The following is a 26,130-nucleotide window of genomic DNA, read 5'->3' on the forward strand; positions in this document are numbered from 1 at the left end:
TCTCGATTTAAGAACACTCGTATAAACTAACGGGAAAATACATTTTTCTAGTCCAAATCGATCGGTGAAAAGTCGTTAAGAACTATCGAAGAGCACAGGAAAATCGAGGAATCTCCCCATTCTTACAGACAGTCGATACGTAAGAAATAACTTTCCTGGTAAGAAAATCATTTTTCGATTGTCTTGGATGTAATAATTGATCGAGTCACGCGTAAAAACATGTAAAGGTATACAAATACTAGAAATAAACATCTACGAGCATTTATAAATGCACGTAAACGTGAGTAAACGCGTACAAGTAGGTATTAACGCACTCACATAAACACGGACGCATTTGCATAGAAACACAAACAATTACACAAAAACAAGGCAAAGCATGCATTTACGCACATAAACGCATGCACACATTTGTATGCATTTTATTTGCGTTAATATTTGTACACTTATATTAATACAATTATAATTTATATTAATACATTTGTATGCATTTTACTTGCGTTAAATGTATGCAAACGATCCAAAGTGGATGCGTTCGTAAAAACAATCACGCATAAATACAAAACACACTGACGGTGACACGCACACGAACAGGGAAGCTTACAGGCAAGTTCTTACGATGTACACAGACACATAATACAAAACAGGAAAAACAGCAACAGGGCACGGTCACACAAAACGCAAAACAAACAGGGTAAGAGAGACAAGTATGCAATTCGAAAATAATTTAACTTCGACTCGCGTTACGATCGATAACGCCAAAACGATTTTTGCTCTTCGCGAAAACGACACACAAACGCACATCGATTTCATTTTATTTGCCGTGTGAGTAAAAAACAATATACGGAATCTGAACAGAACACAAAAGAAACACAAACAATTAACATCGAAGAGCCGAATACAGCGCTAGAGCGCAGTTCACTTAAGGGGGCGTGTGAGAATTCCGAGACGTCGCATTGCGGCTTATCGAGGGAACCGACTTACGTACAGTACATACTGAGTACACCTGCCAACGAAAGTACAACTCTAGAAATGCAGCGGTTAGATCGATAAGTCGTACACGTAACATACCGGCAGAGAGATCGAGACAGACAAACGACCTCCAAACGCCCCTTCTCCAGCGTAAACAATCAACTTGTTTTTTTTTTTAAATCCCTTTCGTAACTCGTCGACCGAGAATGAGGAATAACAAAAATGACGTCGGTAGCAGGAAAATCGAGGAAGTGTAGAATAGAAGCGGAGTTGTAACGATCTTCTCTACATAACTCTTCCAATAAAGAACACGCTACTTTTTTGAGGGATAGAAATAGATCGTGTGTACGACCGATCGGTTCATTTACCTTTACTTTAACTCTACCGAATCGTACTCTAATATTTCTTTATAAATTAAGCGAGAAGGACCAGTGACGTCTCGTGATTTCGATCGAGAAACCACACTCGTAGGGGAATCGATGTGACCTACAAAAAGCCTCCACGTGTTGCCAACCAATCATAGAGAGTTAAAAATTAAAAAATATATACTGTATATAGAGGAAAGGGGTGTTTTGTAGCCTCTCCAAAGCGTGACGCCTCGCGAATCAGACCTTGAACCTAGAACATTTAAAGATTAAAAGCACGAAAAAATCTGCCGCAACTTGTGAAAACTTTAACTCGAACACATTATTTACTCAAAGTACTCGAGTCGATTGTTAGTAACGTTTATTAAATTCCTCTTTCCACTCATTACGACGTAATTAAAGTCGGCGAAACTATGTTAATGATTTTTCTTGTATTGTACCAAACGTTGCAAACTACAATTTAATAGTGTCAAAATGTAATTCGAGGCATCTTAATACTGTTTTCTTTTCTAGAGCGTGTTCGCTTCTCTCGAGAAATTACCAGATTCCTTATTATCGGGGGTGGGCGGCAGATACGTCACTTTTCGCCATTATCCTTCTAACCTATTCTACCGCACGTGGTGATCTGCACCATCACTTTCATCGTAAGGCAAGGAAAATCAAACGGAAAACAGCCCTACAAAGGAGTTATCAATTGTATCGATTGTAGCTGACGGAAACGTGTTCTCTACCTCTGTAAAGTGGTCGTGTCGGCTCCAGCAACATACATTTTCCTCTCACACACCATGTTTTGCTCCCCTACAGCGGCGTAACTCCTACGCAAAAAGATGCAACATCGCGCGTCACGCCAGCAACGAAATGTTACCGAACGATTCGTGACGATAGTCATCGAGCGTTCACGTTTCTAATGAATTTTACAAACTGTATAGCCCCCTCGGTACTGACAATAAATAAAAGCGAATGTTCATCCGCCCGACATGACTTTTCATACGTTTTTTCCAAAGCGTAAAATCCCCATTTCCTCTAGAAATCGGAGGATTTTGGATGAGTGGATGCGTTTCTTTCACATGAGAGGCCCGTCACACTCGAAAGAAAAAGAACATCACTAGTGACAATCGATCGTTTATACATTTATCTCAACGTAGAAGTATTTTATATAATAATACATTTAACATCCATTCTCTCTGTCGGTAAAAGAACGTGACTGATTGATGAATTATTTCTGTACAAGAATAATTTTTCAAGAAACAAATAGAAATTGAGTTGTTAAAACAGAAAAAAATCTTCTGGTGTAAACATTTCAATGTTTAAAACATATAAAAGGAAATAAATTCCCCTAGAGACTAAAAATCCTTTAAATTGCATTACTTCAACTATCTAGATGCCTAGGAACATTCAGATTTTTGAGTTTTGCAATTGATTTTCTGGTGTGTGTGTAGAAATTGCCAGTGGCATTTTTAATAGACCAAAGACAAAAAAAAAAAAAAAAGTGAAATCCCCTTCATCAATCAAAGTTATAAACACAGAAATGATATTTTCCCCTACTTTTTTCTCTTATCAGAAAAATGCTTGCTGGAATTTATAAGAAGAAAACAATTTCTAAACATGAGAAAATATTTATACTTTCCAATTTTCTGCCTCCTTAACGTTTACAAATATAATCCTCTCCTTCTATATTTAGTATCCATTTTGTTTACACAAGCAAAGAAGAAAATTACAAATGCCAATATTGATCTGGGAAGATAGAAGTTTGTACCTAAGTTTATTGGTGATAATGATATCATGCATCTTGATATATATAACAAACATCCTTCAATCGATCCGCTAAGCATCATTAAAATTACAAAACAAAATTTGTTGTCACTTTTTAAAATTTTAAAAGCAAATTTATGCAAGAGTTATCTAAATATAAGTCTTTTAATCCTATAAGGTTTACTGGCAGGCTTGATCTTATTCCTCCCCGTATCCCTTTGTTGGATAACTAAATTATCTGACACTCCGGGCAAATTGGAAACCTCTAAAACATCTGCACCGCTACAACTGTGAAAGGAACTAATATTTTAGTTATAGAATTTACAAATTAGTTTTGGAAGATCAAATCAATTCCTATAATCTCATTTGTTCCATATATCAAGCTACGAATGGATGCAGGTTGCTCCCAGTGCTTTGATTCCACTCTGTCACTCTCCAAGGAGGTACAAGAAGGAAAAATTTAATTGTGAGAAACAATTTTTAAACTTGTCTAGAAAACCTAGATGTAGCTTATTATGTTAGAATGCAAAATTTATGAGCTGGAAAGCTGTTATGCTCCCTAGTATAATCGTCTAGCAGAGTAAGCAGAATTTTCCAAAAGTTTATCTGTAAAATCATAATTTTTATTGGATTACAAATTTATAAATGAAATGATCTCTCAGAATTCATCCAGAGAAAAGAGTATCCCAACAGATACAGAGATGCTAAAAAATAGATAGAAATACACTCTAACCAACCTTTAATACTAACATAATTAATGATGCTGCAACGAGATAAATGACAATTATTCTCTACAATGTTGAACGGTGACTAAAACTATAGATTTAGTTGATGTTGCAGTAAGTAATTATGATAGTAGCTTTGCTATAAATGTAACATATATAGTAACCAAATGAATATTTAATCATTCCTCCTCTGCGTACAATTTGCTAGTTAATTTTAATGCAACCGTTGCATTCTACGGGGAATCAAATGCAATCCTAATAAAAACAGATTTAAACTGAAATTTTTGATTTTGCACGGCAGAATTTAATAAATTATATAAGGAATATTCAAACTTGTTTAGAAAAATTAAAAACAAAAATTTGCAGTCTAAGCTAACAGTTTGTTGCTGACTGTGTTACCTTTAAACTAGCATTGCAATCAGCAAAAATGCAAAATTATGCAAATAAAAATAACAAAATTGTAAACTTCATATTATAGAATCTTAAATAAATAAATTAAGCAATTTTCATTACAGAAAAGTTCAAAAGTTTAAACCAGTGGTTTCCAATTAGGTAAGAGGTACAGTCACTCCCTTTTTTTAAAGATAAGCCATTATTAAAAAAATATTTTCAATGAGCCATCACAAGTGATGTCAACAAGCATTATAAAACCGAGTGCATTTTAAAAAGTTGGGGTTTTTATGTGATGCCGTGGAACTCAAATTGGTTGCCTAGACCCCAAGGTATATGGATCACCAAATGGTAAAGACTGCCGTAAACATCTTTTATAATCAAGGTTTGGAATAGATGAGAGCCTTGCCAATAAGTCCATTTATAATATAAAACCCAACATTAAGAGTTTAATCCTGGAGAATTATCACCATAACAAGGATGAAAATTTCTTCCCAGAACAGAATACTAGTTCACATCACAGAGAAAAAAATTAAGCATTGCTTTTTTTTCAGTAAGAAAAACAGTGTGATCAATTATTCTTGTAGTTTTTTTTGCCTCTTCATTCCTGTTTTTTTCTTTCCATTAGAAAAAATACAAAATAAATAGAATTTTAGAGAAACTAAGCATGTCATTCTCTGACAAAAATTAAAACATGCATTTATACCCACACTTAGAGTGTTGAAAGTTTCTTAAATAAGAGCAATCATGCAAAATTTTAGTTATTTTTTCTATTATCCCAAATTTAATTAACTATTCAAAAAAATAAAAACTGACATTGATATGCTGCCTAAAAGCTTTATAAATTATTTCCGGCCTCCTGCCAAAAATTGATTAATTCAGAATTACGAAAAAAGCGGAGAGAAAGAATCACGCAATTCCATTTTTCACCGACCCGAATCCATAAAAAATAAATAAATAAACAAAAATTTGAGTTACAGGTATGTTGTTGAATTTTATAGGCTATCAAAAATATTTTAATCAAATAAAATTAAATTTAGTAAGAGAAAAAATGATAAATTTAATTAACCAAAGTGAATATAATAACTTAATTTGGAAGAAAGATGCTTAATAAATAAAGTTAAAAATGCAAAGAGAAGAAATATAAAACGTTCACTTAAGATAAAAGAAAATTATGAATTTAAATATGTAATTTTTTTTTTATTTTTTAGTTTTAATTTAAAAATTAAAATAAAGCAACGTCTCCATGGAAACTACTTCCGTGAGCAAGCCTTTCCGAGGAGAAATTTCTCCCTCTCTCCTTCTAATTCCTATTTTTTGTAAAAAAATAAGATGGAGAAATTAAACTAAGTACAACATTTGAATGAGAAGAAACCAAAAAACAAGAATTATTAAAATTAAGCTTTTCAAAAACACAATTATTATATTTTCTTTATACTTTTATACAAACATAATTGACATCTTTTAATATAAGAATTACCTAAATTCTTTCAGGATAATTTTATCCTGAAAGCAGAGAATAAAAAAAAACATAATAATAATTGAATATTACCAGCTTTTAACTTCCTTGACATAGGAGGAAAGCATGAGCTCGAATAAACAATGCCGTCAGGCAGAGGAAAATTGCAGCTTTTATCAAATGTCCCCTCAGACCTGTACTTCTATACAAGCGATAGTTAATAATATACAGATTATGGCAAACTCATAATTTTAGGAACTTTCAATTTTTAAGAATTCTGTGATAAAATAATGATAAGGCCATTTAAAAATGGTTTCCTAGACTCCACCTGACATTTTCTGATAGTGACGGAAAGGATATATTTAAATAAATCTATATAACAGATGAGGAAAAGGAAGAAAGATAACAAATTACAATCATTATTTGTGCATTTTTAGATTGAAAAGAGACATTTATGCATTGAAGATGTCGATATTTTTAATTTTAAAATGTGACTCAGCCTTTCTGGCTATAAATTTATATAGAAAACTATTGATTGTATATGTACACTTCTGTTTATCTTTCTATTTTTGTCTAATTATAATCCTCTATAATCCTCCTCAATTTATATAGAAAACTATTGATTGTATATGTACACTTCTGTTTATCTTTCTATTTTTGTCTAATTATAATCCTCTATATTCTATAAATGGGATGCCATTATATTAAAATAAATACAAAACCCTACAAAAAGAGAAGAGAGATTATATTTAAACATAATTACGAGCTGTTAAGAGAGGACGAGAACAATGAAAGATCAATTTTCATCTTTGAACAATGCCATTGATGCATTGATCTTTCTAGTCATTAAACTCATTAATGACCTAAAATGTGACAGATTATGCTAGTGCTTCTTTGATTGGTACAAACAAACAAAAGTTAACTACAATAAAAAGAAGAATATAAGTCTTCACAGTTATAATGTTTCTTAATTAACATAAAGCACCTAACGAATATTTTCTCAGAAGAAAAAGAACAGCACAAGGATTAAAATGCTGAAAATAGTTTAAAACTATTGAAACCACTCACCATTCTAGCATGGAAAAAAATTGGAAACTAATCTGGCATCAAATGCAACAGCTCCCTTGACTCAATCCCACTTGCCAAAAGTAATATTCAGTTCAGAAAAGTTTATTCTGGAGTGGAAATATCTTGGAAATGCAATGATACAAAAATAAATAAATAAAACAACAGTAAAGTTTAAATTTTCTATAAAGAATTAAGATTTTAAACTGACATTCTTACCTTTATTCAAAAACTCTAAAAATTTCCTATATATGACATTTAAAAAATAAAAAGAAATGCTTAGAATAAGCTTCTATAAATAATACATTTTTATTGATTACTTTAAAGCTTCTGATTATAAAACTCCAACATTAACTATTAACATCTTTACTTTACTCCTTTTAAATTCATTTAACCAAGAATTAAAAGTCAACGGAGTCATTCAACAGATGAACCAGACTATTTATGAAATTAAAAACGATTCTAAAAATAAATTAATTAATTAGAGAATGAAGAAACTACAGAAAATATAAAACTTCATATGTTTGCACTTCATCACAAATCTCCATTTTTGATTATAAATGTATTTACTTTGTTGTTTAAACAGGATCTAAATTCTAAAACTTACTTTAAAGACAAACTCAAATATTCTGGTTTGTAATGCATCAAAATCAAACAGGTAGGATAGAGAAAACTGTTAGAAAACAGATGATGACAGGGAGAAGAACTAAGAAATGATCAAAATATCATAAAATGGCAGAAAGGAGATTAATGGAAGAGTGCTAAATCCTTCCATACTCCAGAAAGAACTTCACCAAATGTGTCAAGATTGGATAAAATTAGCTCAAAGAATGTATAAAGAGAAACTAATTCATCAATTCTTTGAAGTCACTAAAGTATTTTTAGCTTCTCTACAGAAATTTCTATACTGTAGTTTCATAAATAATCCATATATTTTTGTACAAGAGATCTTTGATGATAAAAAATGACAACTTTTTAAGTGATTGTTTGTGTTTTAGGTTAACAAACTCTGTTTTGTCTGAAAAAGTAAACAATCATATAAATGGCTTGAAAATAAAATATTACATTTAAACTCTCAAACTGTGACTTATAAAAAAATAAAATAAAAAATGCACATCTCTACAGGCCTTTTACCAGTACGCGTTTCATCACACTATACAATAAAGTTACAAACGTTTTCGAACCGTTATGGTTCTTCTTCAGGTAATGATCCCCTAACGGAATGCACTGGTTAAAGATTTATAGAGATGTGCATTTGTTACAGTACTCCAGTGTAGATATTCTACCATTTTTCAAAAAAAAAAAATTATTAAATTATACTTCTAATTTGCTTTCTTTTTTTTAAAATAAATTTCTACTCTTCCTATTCTTGTATAGTATTCTGCAATATCTAAATAACTATCTAAATATAAAAAACTTTCTTGTTAATGAAAATTCATTTTATTTACTAGTTTAAAACCTGCCTTTTGCTATTTCGGCCTCGATTCTTCCTTGTCCCTGTTTCACAAGACATTTTTATGACAAAAAAATAACGCATAAATTACAATTGAAAGAAGGAAACAATAGCTCTTACTACCTACACATTATCTGCTATTCAATTTCCTGTTTCCTATATAAAAATTACATATTTTTGTTGTTATATTTATTTGAATGAGTGCCAACAGTTTGATAGAAACTTATAAAATATTAATGAAATTGGTATATTTCTGTAATCTAGAATAGTAATGTTTACATAAATTACTGTAACACCGTTAACGTCTCTACAAATTATAGAATTAAAAAAAATTTTTTTATTCATTTCCTTTATAAACTGAAGATTTTAAATGCATTTAACTGTACGTATCAAGTGATAAATCATAACATAAATATCCTATGACTATTAGCAAATTTTTACCAAACTTCCGTACACACACACACGACATTATCATTATGGATTAAGCTAAAATTAACCTCTTATCTATCACAAATATCTAATTCCGTCTTAACTGGGGTCAAAGTCAACTGTCCTTCTATGATTACAAATGCATCTCGTATGACTTCAATTCTTGTATTTTACAAATAGCCCATTTTTGATGTGAAAATGTACTGACAAGAACTTTATCAATTAAATTATTCATTATTCTCTTTAGATACTCTCAAATTAATTTTGATAAATATGTACTTGAGCATGAGTTTATGTTATGAAGAAATTATAAACAATAATTTAATTTATCTCAACTGTAATAACCTTATACAATAAAAACAATTATGCAATAGAAAAAAACCATTACATGTGGAAGGAACAACAGCCAAGGACATTATATACCTAACATCTGACCTTGTAAGACAATACATTCTTATCATTTTTTACATATTTTTTCAATCTTTTCTTAACTCTTCAAACACTTACAAGCAGGAACCTGTGACCATAACAAACTATATGATTTTGAATGAACTGGTCAGTTTGTCTGGAATTGTTTAAATCGGTCTGGTTTTCTTTTGGAAGAACTTGTAAAGCACAAAGACCAGCTAATTAATGGTAAATTGCCAATAAAAATATTTACTTTTGCACCTTGCAGAAGCCATTGACTTTTAGAAGACAAACAACCCAACTCTTTCTAAAATTATTGCATGGCAACACATCTTTGAATCTTTACTGGATTAAAATTTTAATATTTGCAAAATAAATTTTCTTATTTTCCTAATTGGAAATAAGAAAAACTATAATTTGCCATGTAAACATACCTGAATGAACTTGAAATTTTCCTATTACTCCATAAACTACTCCCAAACACACTGGACTATGTACGCTGGAAACTTGAGATGCTGAAAATACAAATTTAAAAGATTTTTATTAACATTTTTATGTATAAACATCTTATTGTCAGATTCAAAATTAATTTAAATTTCTCTCTTATCACAATACTTTCCAAATTTACAATTTAGATACATTCAATAAATGGATCTGGATTTGTTATACAGAAGTATGAGAAGCAATTTGTTGAGATTGTTATCAGTTTGAAATTCCTAGAATTTGATCCGATTTTCAATAATCTGCTTGGAAACCTTTCCGAGAGCTCTTATCAAACGTTTCATCAATTATCTGTAATTTTTTTGTATGCTAATCCATGCACACAAGATTGTTATCAGCATCATTCATTTTTTAAATAATTTCTTTATATAATGTATTAAAAAAATAATAAAATATTTCTTAAAACATTTAAAAACTGTATTTTGAAAAAATGATAAAAGCACAAACTGAATTTTAAATAAAATTCCCAGAAAATAGTTTATAAATATCTTTAGACCGAGCATTCTCAACTCAACTTATATTCTTATGGGCCTACAGGTGTTGAACATGTGGAACTTGACTGCAGACGTGCCAAAAACAGGCTCGAATATTTGATAGTCAAGGAAACATCTGAGAATTTCTAAGTCTTAACATTTTTAGAAAAAGAGCTCTTACTATTAAAGATGCTTAATTTTTTTCTTTCTGACAGCTGTCAACTTGATTTTTCCATCTAAATAATTTTTTTTAAAACAAACAATGGTTTAAAACATAAATCTTGTCAATTTTAAATAGTATTAATCATAATTCTTGCCTAATTAAAAAATTCTCATATCATCATCATCTGTTTTATAATATATTTAATTAAAACTCTAACAGTCCTGCCAATATAAATATTAGATAAATGAGTAATGACTAAATAATGTGATATTTTAAAGCAGATCAACATCGGGATGAAACATTTACTTATTTTTAGAATAATGTCATAACTTGTTTATTTATTATTTTGTTTTATGACATCATAATTCTGTCATTTTGACTATTTACCTGAATTGTCATTTGTCATTTAATTGCAGAATTAAACTTCAGACAAAATAGAAAAATTTGATCTCTGTCAAATAGAGAAATGTCAACTTAGGAAGACAATTTTCTGTCATTTTTTTAACAATTAACAATTGAATTTTCTGCATTTTTCCTTATATTTTCGATACATCAAAATAAAAATAAAAACCATAGAAACTTTAAAATAAATTTTTATGAAATATAATTGGTAATTAGTTGAAATACTTTCTAAAATTGTCTCTAAACTATGTGCCATAGTTTAGAGACAATTTTAGAAAGTATTTCAACAAATTGACACTTTATTGACACTCTAAACTAAACCACAGCAATTAATATAAACTATGGTTTATATTAATTGCTGTATTGAGGAGCATAACTGGCTATCTTTAAACAAAATTCTATGATCTAATTAGTTAAAAAAATAGCTTTAATTTAGCCTAAAAATCATCCCATAGTTTAAAATTATGTTTAACAAATAATTGTAATTTTTATTTCTTGAATAATTATAACATTCTTTGCTTTGTTCTTGTTCAAAAAACACTTAAAAGATATATTCTTACAGAATATCTCTATACATATCAGTGTGTAAACACAAAAACATTTTGTTAAATACTTGAGATTACTGTGAAGGATCAAAATATCTCATAATTACTATATATAAATGATGATGATGATGCAGAAACAGTATGTGATAAACATTCTTTTTATATCATCATTTACATGCATTCTATATTATATAAGTCATTTTAAACTTAAAATTCAACTACTGTTATACTAGTTTCATGTAAAGTTACAATAAATAAATGTTTCTTCAGAGTATTACAAAATTTTCTATAATCAACTTTAAAACTAACAATATTTGGAAACATCTCATCCATCTTTAGAGTAAAAATGAAAAACTTTCGATGTTCCAAACTCCACAGAATGTTACTTCTATTTTGAATGCCTTTTTTAAAATTTAAATTCTCCATGTTTTTAATTCAGATTCTTTTTGTAAATTAAAAATTTATGAAGAGAGCCTGCAAAAAGAAGGATGTAGAAATTGTTGAAAATTAATGTAAACAATGTGGAAATTGTCACTGGCATGAAAATGACTTATACCAGGGATGGTGAAACCTTGTCACGATAGGAGACATACACAACCTATCAGAAATAGAGCTGCATCCTCTATTATATATAATTAAACTACTACAATTATCAGTAAATATTACTGTTACATTACTGGTACTTTATATCTGACTGATTAAGTAAATGCTCATTTAACTCCTTGCATTTTATGAGTGCACCCAAGCTTTCAGTTGACTGTTTGAGGTTACATATGTATAATATTTTTGTAAGTTTTCTGACTATGAAGTAGTATAATATGCACGGAGATTGTAAGTGTAACTTGTAATCTCTGTGTATATTATACTACTTCATAGTCAGAAAACTTACAAAAATATTATACATCTGTAAATAGTATTTACAAATTTATAAAAATAAGTTGCATAAGTATACGGGAATCAAAATAAAGGTCTAGAAGAGTTGCATGTGTCTTGCAAGCCACAGTTTGGCTACTGTGGGCTTATATAAATAAATTGGTGGAAAAAATATCAAAAATTTAAAAGGCATTAAAGATTAATATGATTTGAATGAAGATCAAGTATCAGGTAATCATTGCAGAATTAAGAACAGTGGAGGATTTGATTTAAATTTGAAAAGGTAGATGAGGCAGTAATTGTTAGAAATAATTTTGTAAAAAATTGAATGCAATTTTAATTTACAAATATAATGTTTGATATTCATAATATGCTCCAAGAGTTTGATAAAGATGTTAATACATCATTGAAAGGACTAGTATTTATATATAAGGACTAGTATAAAATATATTTTAATCTAAAATTTTCAGTTTTTTCTTCTGTTATTTTAAGATAGTTTTTGTTTAAATAATAATATTTTTAAGGATGAAAATGCAGGTCATTGAGATGATGTGGTGCAGGGAACAATGCGACATTTCTAGTGCTAAGATGTGCCTGATGGCCAATTACTGAGGACTTTGGATTAGCCCATTTCAGACCTCCTGCACCTGTAGAGAGGCTGCCATGTTCTTGGATGGCCAGTGCTTTTTCCATTATGACACAACACTGTGCTACAGAACTGTTTCATCATCTTATAATTGATGGTTGAGGACTTTGTCATGATGTCCCCACCTGAAGTAGCATGAGGATGATGATGAGAGAGTAATGGGAGACTCATTATTTTTAAAGCAAATCTCCATGGTAAACACACAATATTCTGCTGACCACAACATCATGATTATTAACAGCACTTCTTCCTCATCCAACCCAAGTATGTATGCTGTACATGCATCAACAATGCTGCTGAATTATGTAAACCAAATCAGAATATACATTTTGTCTAACTCTGTATAATCATTACACAGATATAGTACAGGTAAGTAATGTTTACACACAGTATAAGCATTTATTCTGCACCTAAACTGGAGGCCAGAAAAGGCCCGCTTAAACGAACTAAAGCAAATAATAATGAGTAACTTTTTATTCTTTTTACATATTCATACCTACATTAACTCATTAAATTATATCTTCAAAAATTCATTCATTCATACATACATACATACATACATACATACAAACCTGTTTTGGTTATATAACTCAAGTCTGTATGAAGCTTTTTTGTATTTTTATCACAATAACGATGCTGATTTTATGATAAATAGCATAAAAACATGGCCACAACCCAATGTTGATAATTTCCAGTTAACTAATCATACAGGATTTGTGTTTATGCTATCCCGATACAGATCAGCAGCATCAGATCTAGGTCTATAAACATTTATATACATAATATTCCAGCTGAAGAACTATCAAGATAAAATTATTATTATATAAATATTTTGCTACATAATTACAAAATTATTACATTTTTTTTATTAGTTTTCTCATTAACTTACAATACTTTCACTTTCTTATAATGAATTCCTATAATACTTCCTCGTTTAATTACAATTAATTCCCATCACCTGTTCCTATTTAATCACAAACAATTCTCACAATTCTTCCTCAATTAATTATAACTATCACGTTTTTCCCATTTAATCATGATTAATCCTCACAATTCCTCCTTAATCATAATTAATCCCAACAGCTCTTTCTCATTTCATCACAATATCCACGGCCTTTTCTCACTTGATTACAATTAACTCTCGTGATCCTTTCTCATTTAATCACAATTAATCCCCACAGTCTTTTTCCACAATTTGATTACAATTAACTCCTCACAATCCTTTCCCATTTCATCACAATTCTCTCCAACAGCCTTCCTCCATTTAATTATAATTAATACTCGCAACCCTTCCCCGCTTAATTACAATTAATTTCCTACACGGATTACGCGTTCTCTCCCATTTAAACCGGCGTTTCTGGTAAAAAAAAAATTGAATAAAATGCGTAATTTTAATCAATTTTATAGGCCGGTAGGTCAAGAAAACGAAGGAGAAGGCCGATAATCGCGAAATATTCCAATTATTTACAGTAGAAGGAGAAGGAAAGAAGCTTAAAGATGAATCGAGTTTACCTTTCTTTGCAGTTAATTTTCCGTCGATTCTGCTACACCATAAACTGTGCAATCCGTCGACGAGTATAAAGTAATCATTGCTCATCAACAACTCCATTTTTAAATGATAAATATATAAGAGAACATCGATAACCTCCCTCTCCTCGCGTTCCTTAACTTACCCGATCAAACCGCGTAAAGTAAAAATAAAAAAATAAAAAATAACAAAACCAAACGATAAAAAAACGCAAACATCGTAACGTGCGCTCCCTGCCGGACTGAATTGGCATTTGGTTATTCGCGTGTATATGTATGTATATATATAGTGTATACAGTAACTTTTTTTTAAATTAATAAATTTATAATTAATTCACTGCCTTTATTTTATTTACGATTTTTGCATTACTTTTTTTTTCTAATTTTAGGAGTTAAAAAAAAAATTAGAACGTTTTCGGTTTCTGTACTATTAGAATATAAGCAAGAAAACAGGAAAATGGCGACGTTCTGTCGGGTTAAGTCAAGATCCTAGAACCTTGGGGTTAAAAATTGGTTCTCTTATTCGCCCGTGTACGAATAATTATTTTTTGAAATGAAATTCGGTTATTTTTAACTTAGAATTTAATAAAATTCGAAACGTTTTCGGTTTTATATAGTTTGGCTAGAATTTCGCGATAGCGGAAATACGAATAAATGCGACTGTAGCGACACACTTCGGGCAAAATTAGCAATTTTAAATTTAAAAACGTTTTAAATTGTAAAATCTCGTAGAAATGACTTAAAATTGAAGATAAAAGAAATAAAAACAAAGAAAATTTATTTTATAAACTTTTTGTACATCTTTTAAACATATATATTTGGAATGTTTTAATCACGAAACATTCACAATTAACAAATCTTTCTCAATCACAAATGTATTTTGGTATCATGTAAAACAATTACTTTTTTTACATGCTCTCAGATATGTATACATTGTTTAACTCGATTATATACAAATTTGTATCCCGTTTATTAAAATTGAGTCAAGATTCTGCTTGTTCCCTTCCGTGCATAACTTAAAAACACGATCCCTATCGTGCTCGTGTAACAACATATATACATTTATATTGCGGATATTCATAATTTTGGTGCACGTAATCGTTACGTTCTTCCCGTAACCGATGGAGAAATTTTCGTATACGTAGTGCGAAAGCGTTCAAGTGTCTTCCGACAGTATTTCGATCTCTCTTTTCAGGTCTTGCCCCACTTCGCCCGCAACCGTGCAAAAGTGGGATGCGGCAAAATGGTTGCCAATCGACAGCAGGTATCTGGCGTAGTCCAGCATTACGGCATCTATCGTCGAGGGTGGAACGTCAAGGATTAACACTAATAAACTATGAACGTTAAAAAAATTCTAGTAGAGTTATAAAGGATATAAGTCGTTTCGTTCTTCGTCACTATCCCAAACTCCCGACAGGCCTGTAGCAGCATTGCGGCACGTTCTGTCATCTTCAATGAGTGAAGCATCTCGATTGCCTTCCAAAATTGGCCGAGAGAAATCAGAACCGTGACTGCCTTGCCCTTAAAATGCAGTTTTAAAAATTTAAACTTAAAAAAGTGAGTAAAGTGATTATAATATTAATTTTCTTACCCTTTGATTTACTTGTGGAGTACATAAGTGATCGATCCATCGTTTTAGTACTTCTAAACACTCTTGCTGATTCAGAGATGCCTAAGAATATTTTAATTTTGTGTTGGTTATGTAAGGTTGGTATGGTCGAAATTAATCGCCATACCAACCTTAGCCAACCAGACGGCTTGGTCCCAGTGTCCTGCACTTTGTAAGTATCTGCAGGCATCCAGTGCCTTGTCGATAAGACATAGAAGTTGAACTCCCTCGGATATTCTACCGCTGGCGATAAGATTTGTGGCCACCAGTTTAATGACGGACTGCGATGCTCCCGAAGACTGTATTGTTGCTATCAGACATGCTCTATAAAATATTCATTTACTTCGGATATATAATTTTACGTTAAAGTATTAACGACGTAGCAAATACCTCAACCAATCGATGTAAAATCCGTCGTTATCTGCTTCCGACTCCAACAACAATTGTACGGCTCTTTCGGTCTGCCCCAACAACACGAGAGTTTCTGCACATTTCTGAGTCTGGGCATACGTGCTGCGTTTCACGTCGTGCAATAACACTCTATCTAATTGTAATTTCTGTTAAAATTTTTTTAAATTAAGCTTAAATTCTGCTAAAAAGGAATGCTAATTTCCATGTAATTAACTGGAAATTATAATATTGTTTTACTAAAAATAAAACTGATTACCCTAAAGCTTTGATTGTCGCACAGAATATCATAGCTGGTATCAAGTGGTTGATCAGTAAATGATCCCACTATCAAATTTCCATCTTTATCCTCTGTCAGAGATTTCTCCTCTGCATTCTTAACAGATATCAATAATGTTTTATTCAAAACAATTACAGTATAAGTTGATTTACATTAAAACAATTAAAAAAGAAAATACCTTAAATGTTTTACTTTTTAAATAATGAAGTGTAACAGACCAAAATTTACATCCGTCCTCATCTCCAAAAAGCCTATTGAAATGTAAAATTTTAAAATATTTGCTCTGTAAACAATAATTAATTTAAAATATTTTAACACCTTGCGACATGAAGGCATCGTTCGGCAACTCCGAACTGACAGTCCTGGAGGTAATTCTTTACTTCGTCATCGACAGATTCCATTAATTTCTCCAGGAGAAACAAATCGTCATTATTAAATCCGTCGCTTGTATTAAATTTTAAGCTATAAAACTGTTTCCACGGTTGGTGCTGCAGCATGCATTTCAGATTGAGAGCTGCCTTAGTCGATAAGATTTGCGGACAGAATGGGAAATCTGTCGGAAGGCAATTATTGTAAAGAAAGGAATTAAAATAACTAAGCATACAAGAAATTAAAGTATTCCACAAACCAGTTGGATGATAATCAATTATTGCTGAAGTGACCTGTTTTAAATTGATGTCAGTCACAACAATGCATCCGTCAGAAGTTGCCAGAATGGGACGATCGGAACTCGCCCAGTCAATGTCTTGAATTCTCGGCATGTCGTGCGGGCATTTTATTTGGCTTATTAAAGTAGCCTAACGAGAATAATTTAACTAACTAAATAAATAATTTTATTTTAAATATCTCATAAATCATACTTACATCGTCTACGTTCCACAAATCGACGCCATCATTATATAAGAGTAATATCTTCATGTTACCTCTTCCAGGACCAAACTGAATTTTTTTAATCCAACCTCTGTGTGTGGGAATTCGACTATATGAAATAAAAAATGTAAATAAATTTTTAAAAATTTGTAAACAAAAAGTGATTATTTATTTATTATTTTATAATTTAATTTTAAAAAATCAAATTGGATTGAATTTTTTATATGATGATTTGCAATGCAACAAGTCAGGAATCTTGCTTATAACAGGACTTGATAGCTAACTACTACTACTACATATCATATTGCTTCAAGCTTAAGATAACTTCTAATTTAAGAAGCATTTTACTTTTAAGCAGGGATTTTCAGGGAAAATATTGAATGACAATTAGAAATATATATAGTTTGACAGATTTTACTGTAGGATACCAAAGTACTGGATTTAAATATTCATTACTCAAAACAGTAAAAAAATCTTCATTGTGTAATCATTGTTAAAAAATCATTATTAACTTAAAATAGAGCATGTAAAATCAATACTCACCTAGATATCTTACATTTTATATCCCATAGATTCAAGTTACCATCGACGTCACTTAATACTATTTTATCTGCTTTCCACACAATGGCAGTGATACTCCCCATACCAGCCTACAAGTATTTTACTTAAAATTGATCCAAAAAAGAACAAAAATACAAAATAAAGATTTACATCAGGAGGAATTCTCGATCCATCTCTGACGACATTTCCCTCGATGGTAAAATGATACAACTGACCATTAGTGTCGGTAAAAACGATGTGTTCTTTAACAGGCAAGTTTGATTTTGGAGATCTGAAAGAAATAGAAATTATTTTCATTAAATTTAATTCAAAATTATTATTGTTTTGTTTGAGTGCTTCCAAGTAAATGGTCACAGTTTTTAAATAAACAGTTCTCTACAATTAATTCTTTTTACCTCTATGTCCTTAATGTTTTATTTTTTTGTTTCTATATTGTCTGCTTGAAGCTTGTTTATAAATACCTTGTTTGTTATACTAGTGTAGTTTCTGATTAACAAAAAGAGAAAGTCTTAATAAAGAAATAAATGGATTTAAAAGACAATTACAGTCGACCCCCCTATAAGATAGAGATACGTTCCATTCTTTAGGAATCCGATTTCTTACGAATCCTTCCAATCACAACCCGACACGTATCAAGTTTACGGACTACGGCTGTTTGAAAGATTTTCTTCCATAAAATTAATCGATTCTAGACTAATCCGACTCAACATTTCCAAAACACGTATATATTTTTTGGAAATAATCCGTATAAACTACGCTATAAATAAAAAATTGTAGGATTACTTACCGAGTGTCACCATTCGATATCGCCATTGCTCAACATTGTTTTAGTCGCGGAACAGCTCACCAAACCGCGGCCGATTTCTAATAACTTATTTTTCTGCTAATAGTTCCTTGAACTTCGGAGACATCATTAATATAAATAATTTTAATCGCCGTTGAATAAGAAATGTTTCTTTCACAAGAAATGTATAAAATTACAGTACTGTATTAGACTTACGGTGCCTAATTTACATACTGACAGACGATAGTTAGCGTAAAAATCTCCGTAGCGTGGCGCCATGCTAGACGGCAGAAATTATATATTTAATTATAACAAAGTTACAATAAGTTAATATATAATTATATATAAAGTACCTAATTTATATATAATTTATATAATACTGTCCAGACGATAGAAATCTCTCCGTAGCGTGGCGCTACGGACGGCGGGAAAGTAGTTCGGCTGCCCTATGACGTTTGAGGTGTTTATAGGGAACTTTTACTATTTTTTACGGATACCGGTAGCAATTTTTTCGTAGTTTTATAGGAATCGTAATTATAGGGGGGTCGACTGTATTTGAACATATATAAAAAAAATGAGATAATAGAATTAATGATAATTTAGGAAAAGAAAGTCAACAATCATGGAACAGTTTCATTTATAGAAAGCATAATGGGTAGAAAAGTATTTAAAACAGAAATAACAGTGGAAAAGATAACAGAAAAAATAAATAAGAATATGAAAAGACATCAAACCGAAAAAACAGTCAAACCACATCAGTGAATAAAGAATTTTTAACATTCTGTACAAAACTTAAATTTTTTAATAGTTTTATTATTTTATACAGGTGTAAATTAAAAAACATTATGTTAAGTATGTTATGCTCTGTTTTTTTGATGCTTTATGTCAGTATTACTGGTGTATTAATATTGGACAGTAAAATTAATATACAGTTTAAGACTACACAATAATGAGTCTTTCGATGTCCTTTCTCACACCTCAGGAAAATAACACTTTTACAGAAGAGTCGACCTTTTATTAGAGGCTGCTCATCCACCTCACTGTGCAAAACATTACAGGACTTCCTTCCAGTAATGGTAAAAAAAATATAATTTTATCTTATCTCAAATACTGTTGAGTGTAATATCATTGTTTTAAAAAGTTTTTACACAATTGTTATAGAATGTTGTAAACCTGCTGAAGAGAGGTCTACAGGTCCAAAACACACAAAAAAAGCATACAGGTGAAAGTAAAGATATTGTTTTGACTTTTGACTAAGACTTTCTCTCTTTGCTACTCAAAATCTACACCAGTATAATAAGTCATATTTATAAACACGGTAGTAGACAAAAATACAAACAGAAATTTATAAGAGTAAGGACAGAGGTAAAAAGAAGTTCTCTGTAAATTTTATTCCTCTTATATGTAAGTGCAATAGTGTGTCAAGGAAGGAATATCTAGGCTATAAATCAAAATTCAAAATCATTTTTGTTAAATAAAATGTTATATTGAAATCTCTAAGGCCTAGTTTACATTAGACAAGTAACTCATTCAGTACTCGACTCCAATTTTTTCATTAGTGTTTAGACATTATTTTATTATGACAACAGCAGAGACAGTTGCTCATAAAATGTTGGGTATGGACCAGCACCATCTGTATTTTGTATTAAAGAAAAAGTTTTGGCCAAGAATTTATAATGTTATATTGGATGAAGTTCATGATGTCATTGAGGAGGAAAGAGTTAAGAGAAAAAGTTGTGGGTACATAAATGGATAGGAAGAAGAGACCACATCTTCACTTCTCAAGGAACTTGCAGCTGAGGATGTTAGGTATATACAATATGTTTATTGATGACTCAATTGAATGTGAATGAATGAAATGAATGCAAAAAACATGAAATGTTTGTGGATATAAGGTTGCTCCTAAAATCCATAAAGACACTCAAATGATAGATGAAATATTGCATGAGTGAAGTTGGAAGTTACCTTGAATTTTATGGACAACTGGATGAGCTACTGTCTGTCTCCTCTACCATTTGACTTGCCCTTTACTCAACTGCTTTTACTGGTCAAGTGAATATGCTTTTCTTGACTTGCCTCTCTATTCTACCAATTAAGTCTACATTACTTCACTAATGTAAACTAAACTTAAATGTTGTAAACCAATAAAAAATAATGCTCATTTTCTCAGTATCCATAAATCTTCTATACATCTATATTACAAAGAAATAACACAATACTTACTGTGGCATATCTGGTAAAGAAGAAATCGAATCGGTGGTTTCCACTTCTTTTCCTTTATCTGGTTTTTTGTGCAAAGGAGACCACGACTAATTATAGATTTTAAAATATTAATAATTTTGTTTTAAAGTAACTTACATTTTTTGTTTAATAAATATAATACTTACCAGTGCAGTAATTATGGGAAAATTTTTTGGCATTGTACGTAACAGAGTTAAAGTATGTACATCCCATAATTCAAATGGTTCTTCTTTAAATACCACAATAAAATACTGTCTAAAATATTTTAATTCTTGTCATTTCTTTATCAAACAAAACTTTACAGAGAGTCTTCTAAAAAGAATTCCACCATTTTAAATTATTGTAATTAAGTTAATTATTATCCAAAAACATTGTAATGTACATTAAAACATTGGAAAAGTGGTCAAGTTTTACATTTGACCATTACAATTTCTCAATGTGTGCACCTTGTGTCACATGGCACACATTCAACTGACACTCAAATTCTTCCTATACACACTATGGCCTATCTGTTGTCACTCCTCCAACAAAAGCCACAATTCTACAGCTCCTGCAGATTACTCATGTTGCACAATAATGAGGGATTCTGACTTTCTAAGCTAGGTTTTTGCCTTCACAAAACAAAATGTCTTCTATGTTATGGAGTCACCATTTTTGCTTAATGGCACTTTCTAAAGGTGTAGATAAGATATTTGAATGCAGAAGAGAGATGAAACTTGAACAATTACTGAACAATTGGTATATGTTACATAATTCTTGAGTAATAATTAACACAATTACAATAATTTAAAATGGTAGCATTCATCTTGAAACAACATATATATTGTATCAAGGACAGTTAATTTTTTTACCTGAGATACGACACTCTTAACATCTCTATTGGAGATTCTTCATTTCTGTCTGAACGAAGAGAAAGCGTCCTCCCAGAAAGAAAGTCTGTGAATACTAATTCATTCCGAACTTGTCCGATGTTATTGCACAAGTTAGGATGAGCATAAGACAGAAATGATGTTAGACTAATCCATTCGATACCCCTAAAATAATAATATTAATATTTTAAAATAAATTATTACTCTATTAGCTTTGTTACTCAATGTTTACACATCAAAAACTCTTTTGTACCTTACAGGAGCAGTATGTAAACTGAATTCCCTTTCAGTCATACCTGTAGCCATATTAAATACTTGAACACTGCCATTTGAATTTCCTAAAATTTAAATTTAAATGAATCTTTATGATTTCATTTCCATGATTTTTATATATAATATGTAATAAATGAATAAACTAATATAAGAAATGTTATAGAAACATACCAACTGCTAGTAAAGGATGGTAAGCTGCCCAATTTCGAAATGTAACAGGAGGACACATACGAATGACGTGCGGCACAGGTGCCAATCCACCAAACATACCAGTCAGTAACATCTTTAATGTTACTCCAGACGAACAATTCTTTTTAGAATTTTCCACCGGAGAATTGGCAGAACCAATTTTATCTGCTAATGTCATCCGTGGATAAGGTGTTTTAGTAGGTAATGGAATGGAAGTTATATTATCGATACTTTCACAAGAGGGCAATTCAAATGTTTCTAACGATTCACTTAATCCTGGCGTATATAGTGGAGATAACGGAATCCCACAGTTGTTTCCTACTGGCTGTAATAATAAAATATATTTTTAACTAGGAAAACACTTTAAGAATCTTATAATAAATGTGTTTAATATTCATTTAAACACTTTTATAAAATTCTAGAAGACATTCAATATTTTGTAATGTATATAGTAAAACAGCAGCATACATGCTTTATGGCATGCAACTCCAACAGAACAATTCGGCCGTCACTGACCAGGAGTGCCACTCGACATTCCGTCACTGGACAAACACTCATTCCTACGATTCTGGCATGTTTTGTGAGTCGCAGAGGATCCGACTGACATCGGGTATCATAACTCACTTCCAAATACATTTCATTAGAACATATCGAAGAACTATCACCAGCTGTAAGATAATGTTAAGAAGTTTGAATTTTTACTTACTTTGACAATTATTAAATATAATTATCACCAAAATAAAATTTTCCTGCCTATTCAAATAATAATACTTCAATCAGCTGTTCTTTTTCTGCAGTAAATTTCTTCCCATTAGCCCAAAAATAGTCATTTATTTCTATAATAAAGAATACTAGTCAAGAAGACCAAATAGACTTTTTTCTTTTAAATGTTCATGTTCAATAGGCAATAAGGTTTTCTTCACCATCATAAGTTCAGCTAGATCTTCAATGGATTTAGTAATGAAGAACAGAGTACAATGTTTCAATTCTTGCATGACACAAGATGTAAACGAGACTGTTCGAGTATGTCAAGGTCTTAGCGGAAGACAAACTATCTGTCAAGGTCTTAGCGGAAGACAAACTCTAACATGAGCACTCATAAATAGGTAAATCTTTGACTCGAGTGTCTATAAAATGTTGGCCGAGATAAAGCTTTTCAAACAAAAAAATAGGGGAATTTTTGATAGATGAAAGGTGAAATTGATCGTTAAATTCTTAGACGTCAAGAAATGATAAACAACAGCCTAATGTGCAAATGTTATTGTTTTAAAAACAATCACTGAGCAGAGTCAACAAAGAGGTATCAGATGGACACCTCGAATCAGACCTTTCCTGCGACCCGAAAAAGTTTCGTCTTGCACCTAGAGACAAAGGAGAGACCAATCGGAAAGCGAGGAATGGGACGAGGGACCAATCCGAAATGCAAACAGTGGGAGAAAAACTATAAAAATCGGAACTTCAAGGTCAAAAGAGTGTCTCCTCTGGATTAAGCCTACTGTTGTGATTTAGATTGTGTTGTGTAACCGCCGATCACCCAGACACCGCAGCTTAACAACGAACATCCGTATTGTCCAGTGATCCTTCTCGTCCGCCTGGGCTGCGACCGACCACCCGAACTTTCGCCGTTCATAGGAGCTCCGGGATTTGGAATTGTCCAATATCGATGTAAGCATGAATTCGAACAAATAAACGGGTTTTCTTTTGTTAAACACTTGTTCTTCATTTGCCTCCTTTGCCACCACCCACATACGCGGTTTCCCTTAGGCTCATTCTGACACGAGATAAATTGTCTCCCCCTTTAATGTCGGCAAACTTACAATACCATTCTCAAAAAACTAGCCTAGTTCTATGAGGATTGTATTCAACTACTAGGTTAAAAACTACTACTAGGTAGTAAACAAGTATGCTGGCTGTTGGGAGAACCAGCCAGTCTAGTTGAATTCCTTGTTCAATGCAAACAGATGTTCCTTGAGATGTTTTATAACAAGTCTACAAGAGGAACTTATCTAATGACTACATCTTACAATCATCTGAACTTGTCTGTTTCTAGTAAGAGTAAAGATGGCAGTGTGCAGAAAGGGATGTCAGAATTTAGGGCAAATTCTCATTTTCATTTGAACATCCCTTATATATTATTGGACATTTATTTATATTATTACAGTATCAAAGCTATAACAGAAACTATAGATTATATTATTTATTAGTTTTCTAACAAAAATTGCATTATAAATAGATTATAAATTAATAATATAAGATCATCAATCATTTAAATTCATTTAACAATTGCAAAATGTCAATACTTTTCCTTACTCATTGAGACAGTCTAAAGGATTTCTTCTAACATTGAAGAATATCATCACTATAAAGAAACTTATGACTTGATTAAATTTACTCACCATCAGGACTGTTAGATGCCAAATTGCCTCGATGTCTTACTCTGACTCCAATGCTCCCTGTTTCATGAAGAGAAAATAAAACATCTCTCTGGGCACAAGAATACAGCTGCGTCATTGGCGAAGACCAATCTACAGCAACAATACCAACTGTCTAAAACATAAAATGTGAAATTAAAACACATCTAACAGCTGCAATAATTATATTCATCTAGGAATTTATTAATATAAGAAAAGCATTAAAGTCAGATCCCTACCCCTAAGTAAGAATGCAGGTTTATTTTGCAAAAGAAGTGTTGCAGACTAGAAATAAGTGGAGTAAATACTTCACATCAATCTCATAAAATGAGTTAAAATTTCTCATCTGCAAAAAGTGTGTGGATGTTTATTCTTGCTATTCACAAAATTGTCAAAGTGTAATTTGTGGCATCATCATTTTACTTCTAATCAGATAAAAAATCATTTCTCATTAACATGTAGTAGTAGAAACAAACTAATGGATTACATGCTTTTTTAACCATTTTTGACATGATAATTGACAATGCCATGTTGTCTAAAACATTCCCTTTTCCTAAGTCAAACCTCTAGGAAGAATCCCCCATTTTTTTTATTACTATTTTGAGTTTGACTGATTTTTTTTAAGTTTAGATGAATCCATGACTAAATTTATTGAAACTACAAGAGAAAAGATGGAATGGAAAAAAGCAGTAAAAATGTTTTGAATCTTAAAAGCTGCTTTAATGAGGTTATTACACTGAAAATGATGCCATCTGTGATATGAAGTGGTCATGAAATTGTCATAATGAATTGTAACTGATGCATATTGCGCAATAATTGGGACTATGTAGAATGATCAGGAGCAGATGAATAATATACAGTAGAACCTCGATTATCCGGACTAATTGGGGATGAAGGTAGTCCGGATAAGGGAAAATCCGGATAATCGAAACAAATACTTTAATTTGTCTTTTAATGATAATACAACACATTTTCTTTTCGATGACATATCGGTAATATTAAAAGTAAATACTGTATTTAAATCATGATCAAATTTTCAAGAAACAAACGTTCATATTGAATTTGGCTACTACTGACAAACGCTAACAGACTACCTATTGCTTAAAAGGCCCTCTGCTGGCGCAAGAAGACAGATTTTATAAAATAAAAAGCAGTTGAAACTGCATTTTTATAAATAAAAATTTGACAAACTATTTATCGTTTTATGACGAGTAAAATTTTTTCGCCGCGTTCGCGGCTTTTAAGTAATGCATAAACCTTCGAGGCATAGGCGGTGGCCCACGTCGTCCTTGCTTATGCCGCCCTTGGTCATAGACATGATGTAATTTGAATATAAATTATTTATAAATACGTATGTCAAGTTATATTTTTATTACTACGTAAAATATATTTAAGAGTTTATGACCACTGTGCTGGGTGAGACGTTGTTGAAATAAAAAAACTTATGCATTCCATCACGTACATAAACAGTGTCGTAATTCGCCAAGTGC

At 31.3% G+C, this 26,130-nt stretch overlaps 2 protein-coding genes across 4 annotated transcripts in view; both read right to left on the bottom strand.

The window, feature by feature from the left end:
* The window catches only part of LOC111642251 (phosphatidylinositide phosphatase SAC2-like), a 39,057-nt gene extending 24,683 nt beyond the window's left edge, over nt 1–14,374 (bottom strand). The window contains exons 1-2 of one of the 2 annotated variants that reach the window (XM_023388568.1): nt 14,131–14,374; nt 9,450–9,530 (exon numbers count right to left, since the gene is read on the bottom strand). In XM_023388568.1, coding sequence (XP_023244336.1) covers nt 9,450–9,530; nt 14,131–14,227 — 178 coding nt within the window. In that variant the 5' untranslated portion in view covers nt 14,228–14,374. The remainder of the gene's footprint in view (nt 1–9,449; nt 9,531–14,130) is intronic. The other variant, XM_023388569.1, reaches the window with a different exon arrangement.
* Nucleotides 14,375–15,089: 715 nt separating this feature from the next.
* LOC111642248 (WD repeat-containing protein 11-like) overlaps nt 15,090–26,130 on the bottom strand; it is a 35,314-nt gene continuing 24,273 nt past the window's right edge. For both annotated transcript variants that reach the window (XM_023388557.1, XM_023388556.1), the window contains exons 8-26: nt 24,626–24,776; nt 22,698–22,897; nt 22,212–22,554; nt 22,021–22,105; nt 21,750–21,932; nt 21,045–21,153; nt 20,881–20,966; nt 18,024–18,144; nt 17,856–17,962; nt 17,307–17,421; nt 17,071–17,239; nt 16,761–16,995; nt 16,621–16,693; nt 16,422–16,538; nt 16,145–16,311; nt 15,886–16,078; nt 15,737–15,817; nt 15,522–15,666; nt 15,090–15,450 (exon numbers count right to left, since the gene is read on the bottom strand). In XM_023388557.1, the coding sequence (XP_023244325.1) occupies nt 15,302–15,450; nt 15,522–15,666; nt 15,737–15,817; nt 15,886–16,078; nt 16,145–16,311; nt 16,422–16,538; nt 16,621–16,693; nt 16,761–16,995; nt 17,071–17,239; nt 17,307–17,421; nt 17,856–17,962; nt 18,024–18,144; nt 20,881–20,966; nt 21,045–21,153; nt 21,750–21,932; nt 22,021–22,105; nt 22,212–22,554; nt 22,698–22,897; nt 24,626–24,776 (2,829 nt within the window). In that variant the 3' untranslated portion in view covers nt 15,090–15,301. The remainder of the gene's footprint in view (nt 15,451–15,521; nt 15,667–15,736; nt 15,818–15,885; nt 16,079–16,144; nt 16,312–16,421; nt 16,539–16,620; nt 16,694–16,760; nt 16,996–17,070; nt 17,240–17,306; nt 17,422–17,855; nt 17,963–18,023; nt 18,145–20,880; nt 20,967–21,044; nt 21,154–21,749; nt 21,933–22,020; nt 22,106–22,211; nt 22,555–22,697; nt 22,898–24,625; nt 24,777–26,130) is intronic.

The sequence above is a fragment of the Centruroides sculpturatus genome, unplaced genomic scaffold, assembly GCF_000671375.1.
Source record: "Centruroides sculpturatus isolate CEXI.00-Female unplaced genomic scaffold, Cexi_2.0 scaffold1587, whole genome shotgun sequence".
NCBI lineage: Eukaryota > Metazoa > Arthropoda > Arachnida > Scorpiones > Buthidae > Centruroides > Centruroides sculpturatus.